We start from the raw sequence: 8,896 nt of genomic DNA on the forward strand, positions 1-8,896 counted from the left end.
CCACCCCCGGGCGCTCCCACCTCCTGCGGGTCCACGGTGCAGTAGTGGTACAGGTACTGGTTGAGCACGGTGCCGCCGGCGTACACCTGGCTGCACATGGCCAGCAGCGGGCTGTAGTAGTAGCCACCGCCGCTCATCTGCGCCTGCGGGTTCACCCCCACCACGTAGACGATGCTGGCCACCAACATCAGCAAGGCCAGCACCGCGCACGCCACGATGACCACCAGGTAGAAACGCCGCGACCGCGAACCGCTGGCCTTGCTCAGGCTGGCCACCAAAAGCCCCAGCTGGGCCAGGAAGCAAAGCACGGCCATGGCGATCATGAAGCCGTTGGCCGCCCGCGGGTTGGCGACGCCGCCGTAGTAACCGCCGTAACCGTAACCGTAGTTCACCCCGCCGCCGTAATAACCGGAGCCGTAGAAGCCGCCCAGGCCGGTGCCCAGCGCGCCGCCATAGCCGTAACCGTAACCGTAATCCCAGGCCAAGGTGGAGGCCACGCAGGCGAAGACGGCGATGCACAGCAGCATGACCGCGCCCTCCAGCAGCCGCACCAGCCCCGGCGGCGACGACCACTTGTAGAAATGCTGAGGGACGTCCTCGATGTAGTAGGAGCCCGGCGGCGGCGAGCGGGCGGCGAAGTCGTAGCCGTAGTCGCCCGCGGGCGGCCCGTAGGAGGCGGGGGGCGGCCCGTAGGAGCTGTCGTAGGGTTTCTTGGTGAACATCCCTGCGGGGGACAGGGGACAGGGATCGAGGGAGCTCCGCCACCGGCGGAGGTGGCGGAGGAAGGACTTTGGTCCCTTTGTCACCGTCGCCACCCAGGAGGAGTGGGAGCGGGAGTTGCGGTGGTTTGTGCGGGGAAACTGAGGCACGGAGTGGCCACGCAGGGTTGGAGTGTGCAAAAAGTGTTGGAGATCCCGCCAAAAAAGACCTTGGAGGACCCAAAAAAAAAAAAAAGTTGGAGAACCCGCAAGAAAACGTTGCGGATCCCAATAAAAAATGCTGGGAAACCTCTTCAAAAGAGCCTGGAGAGGCCCAACAAAAAATCTGGAGACACCCCCAAAAAAACTTTGGAGAACCACCAAAAAATCTTGGAGAATCCACAAAAAAACCTTGGAGACCCCACAAAAAAAAAACTTGGAGAACCCCCAAGAAAACTTTGCAGATCCCACCAAAACAAGCTGGGAAACCTCCCCAAAAGAGCCTGGAGAGGCCCCCACAAAAGAAGCTGGAGACACCCCCAAAAAAACTTTGGAGAACCCACAAAAAAACCTTGGAGACCCCACCAAAAAAAGCTCTTGGAGACTCCACAAAAAAACCTTGGAGACTCCCAGAAAAACCTGAGAGATCCCACTTAAAAAACCATGGAGAACCCACAAAAAAATAAAACTTGGAGACCCCACAAAGAAACTTTGGAGAACCCCTCCAAAAAATATTGGAAACCTCCCCCAAAAAAGCTTTGGAGACCCCACCAAAACACTTGGAAAACCTGCCCCAAAATATCTTGGAGACCCCCCCAAAAAAAAAACCTTGGAGACCCCACAAGCAAATTTAGAAACCCCCCCAAAAAAACCTTGGAGACCCTTCACAAAAACCTTGGAGAACCCCCAGAAAACCCCTTGGAGACTCCACAAAAACTTTGGAGACGCCACAGAAGTTTTATGGGGAAACTGAGGCACGGAGTGGCCGCGGGTTGACGTGGGGAAACTGAGGCACGGTGAGTCACCAGCCGGTGCCACCCCAGCCACGCCGCGCTCTCGGTGTCACCTCCCTGTCCCCAACACCCCGGAGCCGGCAGGGAATTAATTGGGATTGCTGGAATTCCCCGATGGGAAGCGGGGCCTAAGCTGATCCGGCCGGATTAAAAATCAAAATAATCGCAATTAAAAAAAAAAAAATCAAAATAATTAAAAATAATTATAATTACCGAGGCCACGTGAGGCAGAGCCATGAGGAGAGCGGCTGGAAAATTTGGGGGGGGGGGCTTAAAATCAGTGAAATTAATGTGGGGACACCCCCGGGTCACGCGGAGACCCCAAAAAAACCAAAAAAACCCAAAAAAACCCCCCGAAAAACCCCAAATCCCTGCGGGAAACGCGAATTCCTGCGGGAAACCCAAAGCGGGCGCCCGTTCCGGCGGTACCGGGGCTCGGTGCGACCCCCGGGAGAGGCGGGGAGGAGTTTTGGGGGTGCCCAAGGGTCCCGGTTCGCGATCCCACCGATCCCAAATCTCCCGGTACCGGGCGGATCCCCCCGTTCGACCCCACCGGGGACCCCCGGGAGGCACCGGGAGCCGCAGCGGGGACCGGAGCGCGGTGTCGCCGGTGGCGGCGGGGACTCGGGGGTCCCTGCCCGCCGTGGGGACACGGGAGGAGCCGCGGGGCCGGGCACGGCTCCGGTACCGGGAGCGCTACCGGGGGGAGCACGGAGGCGATTTCGGTGGTGTCGGGGAGCCCGGTACCGGTGCGGACCCGCTGGGGACCCCGGTACCGCTCTGGAATCCGGTACCGACGAGGACCTGGGTGCCGGTGGAGACCCCGGTACCGGTGGGGACCCGCCGGGGACCCCGGTATCCCTTTGAAATCCGGTACCGGCAGGGATCTGGGTGTCGGTGGGGACCCCGGTACCGGTGGGGACCCGCTGGGGACCCCGGTACCGCTTTGAAATCCGGTACCGACGAGGACCCGGGTGCCGGTGGAGAGCCCGGTACCGGTGGGGACCCGCTGGGGACCCCGGTACCGCTCTGGAATCCGGTACCGGCGGGACCCCGGTACCGGTGTGGACCCGCTGGGGACCCCGGTACCGCTCTGGAATCCGGTACCGACGAGGACCCGGGCGCCGGTGGGGTAGAATCCCATGGCCGCTCCCGGTCCGGCCCGCGGTACCGGAGAGAAGCCCGGCGGGGCCCCCGGTGCCGCGGGGAAGGACGAACCCCCCCCGTGCGCAGCGGGGAGCGGAGACCCCCGGTGCTCGGTGCTCCCTCCCGTTGCGGTACCGCCCTCCCCCCGCGCTGCCGGTGCCGGTGCCGGTACCGGGGGCTGCCGGTACCGCGGAGCCGCTCACCTGCCGCCTCCTCCGCCGCTTTGTTCACCTTAAAATGGCAGCCGGGAGCGGCGGAGGCGGCGGCGGCGGCGGCGCTGCGGGACCGGCCCCGGGTCCCGCCCCCGGGGAGGGCGGGGGGCAGCACCGGGCACCGGGGGGTTAAAAAGGGGCGGGGCCAAACCGGGAGGAGCCCCCGGGTGGGGGGAGGGGGAAATTTGGGGGGACGCAGAGACTTGGGGGTCTGGGGGCATCCAAGAGGCAGGAACGGGAACCGGGAGAGCCGGCCCATTGTCCCCCATTGTCCCCCATTGTCTTCCATTGTCCCCCATTGTCCCCCATTGTCCCCGGCTGTCCCCCATTGTCCCATTGTCCCCAGCTGTCGCAGCTCCGGTGGCACCGGGATCGGGAATGCTGGGATGGATCCGGTCAGGAATGGTCGCACCGGGATCGGGAATGCCGGGAATGATCCAATGGGATTCAGGATGGATCCAGCCGGGAATGACCCAGCTGGGATCGGGAATGCTGGGATGGATCCGGTCAGGAATGGTCGCACCGGGATCGGGAATGCCGGGAATGATCCAATGGGATTCAGGATGGATCCAGCCGGGAATGACCCAGCTGGGATCGGGAATGCTGGGATGGATCCGGTCAGGAATGGTCGCACCGGGATCGGGAATGCCGGGAATGATCCAATGGGATTCAGGATGGATCCAGCCGGGAATGACCCAGCTGGGATCGGGAATGCTGGGATGGATCCGGTCAGGAATGGTCGCACCGGGATCGGGAATGCCGGGAATGATCCGCGGCTCCGGTGGCACCGGGATCGGGATGGATCCAGCCGGGATCGGGAATGCCGGGATGGATCCGGTCAGGAATGGTCGCACCGGGATCGGGAATGTTGGGAATGATCCAATGGGATTCAAGATGGATCCAGCCTGGAAGGATCCAGCCGGGATCAGGAATGCTGGGATGGATCCGGTCAGGAATGGTCACACCTGGATCGGGAATGTTGGGAATGATCCAACAGGATTCAAGATGGATCCAGCCCGGAATGACCCAGCTGGGATGGGGAATGCTGGGATGGATCCTGGTGGGATCAGGAATGCCGTGATGGATCCAACCGGGAATGACCCAGCTGGGATCGGGATAGATCCTGTCAGGATGGATCTCACTGGGATTGGGAATGTCGGGAATGAACCAACGGGGTTCGGGATGGATCCAGCTGGGATCAGGAATTATGGGATGGATCCCACTGGGATCGGGAATGCCGGGATGGATCCAACCGGGAATGATCCAGACAGGATCGGGATGGATCCTGACAGGATGGATCCAGCCGGGATCGGGAATGTTGGGATGGATCCTGGTGGGATTGGGAATGTTGGGATGGATCAAGCTGGGAATGATCCAGCTGGGATTGGGATGGATCCTGCTGGGATCAGGAATTCTGAGATGGATCCAACCAGAACTGGGAATGTCAGGATGGATCCTGGTGGGATCGGGAATGTTGGGAATGGTTCAGCTGGGATCGGGAATTCTGAGATGGATCAAACTGGGATGGATCCAACCGGGATCGGGAATGACGGGAATGATCCAGCCGGGATTGAGGTGGATCCAGCCAGGATTGGGAATATCGGGAATGTTGGGATGGATCCAACTGGGAACGATCCAGCCGGGATCGGGAATGCCGGGAATGGTCCCACTGGGATTGGGATGGATCCATCCGGGATCGGGAATTCTGGGATTGGTCCTTCCGGGATGGATCCCACTGGGATCGGGATGGATCCTGTTGGGATAGATCCAACTGGGATCGGGAATGTCGGGATGGATCCTGCTGGGAATGACCCAGCCGAGATCGGGATGGATGGAGCTGGGATCGGGAATGCCGGGAATGATCCCACTGGGATCTGGATGGATCCAGCTGGGATTGGGAATGCTGGGGTGGATCCAGCCGGGAATGGTCCAGCCGGGATCGGGATGGATCCTGTCGGGATTGGGAATGCTGGGATGGATCCTTCCAGGATGGATCCCACCGGGATTTGGATAGATCCTGTTGGGACGGATCCAACGAGGATTGGGAATATTGGGAATGATCCAACCGGGAATGACCCAGCCGGGAATGATCCAGCCGGGATCGGGAATGTCGGGAATGATCCCACTGGGATGGATCCTGTTGGGACGGATCCTGTTGGGACGGATCCAACTGGGATCGGGAATATTGGGAATGATCCAACCGGGAATGATCCAACCGGGAATGATCCAGCCAGGATCGGGAATGTCGGGAATGATCCCACTGGGAGGGATCCCGCCGGGATCGGGACGGATCCTGTTGGGATGGATCCTGTTGGGATGGATCCCTCCGGGATTGGGAATGTCGGGAATGATCCCACTGGGACGGATCCTGTTGGGATGGATCCTGTTGGGATGGATCCCGCCGGGATCGGGAATGTCGGGAATGATCCCACTGGGACGGATCCTGTTGGGACGGATCCTGTTGGGATGGATCCTGTTGGGATGGATCCTGTTGGGATGGATCCTGCTGGGATTGGGAATGTCGGGAATGACCCCACTGGGACGGATCCTGTTGGGATGGATCCTGTTGGGACGGATCCAACTGGGATCGGGAATATTGGGAATGATCCAACCGGGAATGATCCAGCCGGGAATGATCCAGCCGGGATCGGGAATGTCGGGAATGATCCCACTGGGAGGGATCCCGCCGGGATCGGGACGGATCCTGTTGGGATGGATCCTGTTGGGATGGCTCCCTCCGGGATTGGGAATGTCGGGAATGAACCCACTGGGACGGATCCTGTTGGGATGGATCCTGTTGGGATGGATCCTGTTGGGATGGATCCCGCCAGGACCGGGAATGTCGGGAATCCCGCCGGGACTGGGATGGATGGTCCGGCCGCGGTGACACTTTTGGGGACCCTTTTGGGGACCCCTTTGGGGGCGCGGCGCTGTCCCCCGGCCTGCCCCGCGCTGTCCCCAGCTCGTCCTGGAAGGTGACACGCCTGGCACGAGGGGCGGCGCTGAGGTGGCGCCGAGGGGACCTCGCGGCGATGTCACCGCTCCTGGCGACCGCGGCACCCCCGGGGCGCTCCCGGCGCTTCGAGGCCACCCCTGCAGGGGACACAGCGGCCGCGGTGCCACCGTGCCTCAGTTTCCCCCACGGGCCACCCGCGGCCGTCCCTCCTCGGTGGCACCGCGGGGCCACCCTCGGGGTGTCACCTCCAGTGCCACCACCGCGTCCCTGTCGCCTCCAGTTTGGGCTGGGAGGAGCGGGAAACGCCCACTGGTGGCGCTCAGGGACCCCGCGTCCCCTCCTGTCCCCGTGTCCCCTGCTGTCCCCCACCCCGTGCCAGCCCTTGGGGACAATGGCCGGTGTCCTGTCCCCGCCACCGCCGTTACCTGCCCGTCGCATGGGGAGGGGACACAAGCGACCCCCAGGGCACGGCGCGATGTCCCCTGGCGGCTTCCCAGCGCCACCAGTGCCACCAGCAGCGCCACCAGTGCCACCAGCAGCGCCACCGGTGCCACCAGCAGTGCCACCGGTGCCACCAGCAGTGCCACCAGTGCCACCAGCAGTGCCACCGCCGCCAGGCACCGCGCGTTAATCATTGACAGCCTCGCGCCACCCCCATTGTCGCACGGGGCCACCGCGGGGCCACCATCCCCCTCCCGCCCCCGCGGAGTGTCCCCAACCCTCCTGGCGCCCCAAAAAGGGTCTGGGGTCCCCCAAAATCTGCCCCAAAAACCCGCGCGGGGTTTGGGCACCGCCACAAAGTTCACAGGGCGGGGGGAGCTGCTGGAGGGGGGGGGACACAAAAATCCCAAAAATCCCCCCAAAAAACCCCAAAAATTCCCAAAGTCCCCCCAAAAATCTCCAAAAATCCCGCTAAAACCCAAAAGAATCCCCCAAAACCGCAAAAAATTCCCCCAAACCGCCCTAAATTCCCCCAAATCCCCCTAAAACCCCCCAAAATCTCTCCAAAACACCAAAAACATCCCAAAACCCAAAATAATCCCCCCAAAACCGCCCCAAAATCCCGCTCAGCTCGGCTCCCACCTCTTGGGGGGGTCCCGGAGAGATTTTTGGGGGGTGCCGGGGGGGTTTTTTGGGGGGTCCAGCACAGTGAACGCAGGAGTTTATAGAGAGCTTTCCAGAACAAAGCTACGGGAACGGCCACACGATGGCCAGAGATAAACACGGGGACCCCCCCGCACCCCGAAACTGCAGGGGGCTGGGACCCCTCCTCCCCGCACCCCGAAACCGGGGGGACAGAGGGGTCTGTGACACCCCTGAACCCCAAAACCGCAGGGGGCTGGGACCCCCCCCGCACCCCAAAACTTCGGGGGGACAGAGGGATGGGGACCCCCTGTGCACCCCAAAATCAGGGGGGTACAAAGGGGTCTGTGACCCCCCCGCACCCCAAAATTTCGGGGGTACAAAGGGGTCTCAGACCCCCCCGAACCCCAAAAACTTTGGAAGGAGTGAGGGGATGAGAGACCCCCCCCCCCGCACCCCAAAACTGCGGGGGGACACAAAGGGGTCTGGGGTTGTCCCCAACCCCCCCACGGGGTCACCTGCTGTCCCAGGTGACAGCAAGGGACAGGGCGGTGTCCCCAGCACCCCGAGGTGACACACGGTGACACGGGTGACACATGGTGACACACGGTGAAGGTGACACAGGTGACACACGCTGTCTGTCCCCAACGCTCCGAGGTGACACACGGTGACACACACTGTCCCTCAGACGCTGTCCCCATCACTCCAAGGTGACACATGGTGACACGGGTGACACAGGTGACACGGGTGTCCCGCTGCTGTCCCTCAGCTGCTGTCCCCATCACTCCGAGGTGACACAGGTGACACAGGTGACACACGCTGTCCCTCAGCCGCTGTCCGAGGTGACACGGGTGACACACGGTGACATGGTGCTGTCCTCATCACTCCGAGGTGAGCCACGGTGACACAGGTGACACAGGTGGCACAGGTGTCCCGCTGCTGTCCCTCAGACGCTGTCCCCACCACTCCGAGGTGACATGGGTGACACAGGTAACACTCGGTCACACAGGTGACACACAGGTGACACAGGTGACACAGGTGACACGGTGCTGTCCCACCGCTGTCCCCATCACTCCGAGGTGACACAGGTGACACAGGTGTCCCACTGCTGTTCCCATCACTTCGAGGTGACACAGGTGACACAGGTGACACACGCTGTCCCACCGCTGTCCCCACCACTCCAAGGTGACACAGGTGGCACGGGTGTCCCTCAGGCGCTGTCCCTCAGTCGCTGTCCCCATCACTTCGAGGTGACACAGGTGACACAGGTGACACAGGTGACACAGGTGGCCCGGGTGTCCCTCAGCCACTGTCCCTCAGCCGCTGTCCCTCAGTCGCTGTTCCCATCACTTCGAGGTGACACAGGTGACACAGGTGACACAGGTGACACAGGTGACACGGGTGGCCCGGGTGTCCCTCAGCCGCTGTCCCTCAGCCGCTGTCGCTGCCGTCGCGGCGGGGGCTGCAGGGCGCGGTGTCGCCGCCGTCCCGCGGTGTCCGGGGGCCGGTCGGTGTCGCGGGGCCGGTCGGTGTCGCCGGGGCTGTCGCTGTCGCTGTCGCTGTCGCCGTGGCCGTGCCCAGCGCGCGGGCCAGCAGCGCGGGCAGCGCCTGCAGCAGCGCCCGCAGCGCCTCCAGCTGCGCCTCCAGCGCGCCCAGGCGCTGCCCCAGCTCCGCGTGCCGCTCCTGCAGCTCCGACAGCAGCTCCAGCATCACCGACTGCGCCTGCGGGGCACGGGACCCCAAAATGGGGGGGGGTGGGGGTCAGTGCCTGAGCCTATGGGGACACTC

At 62.8% G+C, this 8,896-nt stretch overlaps 2 protein-coding genes across 2 annotated transcripts in view; both read right to left on the reverse strand.

The window, feature by feature from the left end:
* Positions 1–3,105, reverse strand: part of LOC121341438 (occludin-like) — a 10,171-nt gene extending 7,066 nt beyond the window's left edge. Inside the window, exons 1-2 of the mRNA XM_041414924.1 lie at positions 3,061–3,105; positions 21–724 (exon numbers count right to left, since the gene is read on the reverse strand). Coding sequence (XP_041270858.1) covers positions 21–722 — 702 coding nt within the window. The 5' untranslated portion in view covers positions 723–724; positions 3,061–3,105. The remainder of the gene's footprint in view (positions 1–20; positions 725–3,060) is intronic.
* A 5,098-nt stretch (positions 3,106–8,203) lies between these two features.
* The window catches only part of KCNN1 (potassium calcium-activated channel subfamily N member 1), a 24,240-nt gene continuing 23,547 nt past the window's right edge, over positions 8,204–8,896 (reverse strand). The window contains 1 exon segment of the mRNA XM_041417319.1: positions 8,204–8,882. Coding sequence (XP_041273253.1) covers positions 8,540–8,882 — 343 coding nt within the window. The 3' untranslated portion in view covers positions 8,204–8,539.

This window comes from Onychostruthus taczanowskii, unplaced genomic scaffold, assembly GCF_017590055.1.
Source record: "Onychostruthus taczanowskii isolate IOZ18803 unplaced genomic scaffold, ASM1759005v1 scaffold106, whole genome shotgun sequence".
NCBI lineage: Eukaryota > Metazoa > Chordata > Aves > Passeriformes > Passeridae > Onychostruthus > Onychostruthus taczanowskii.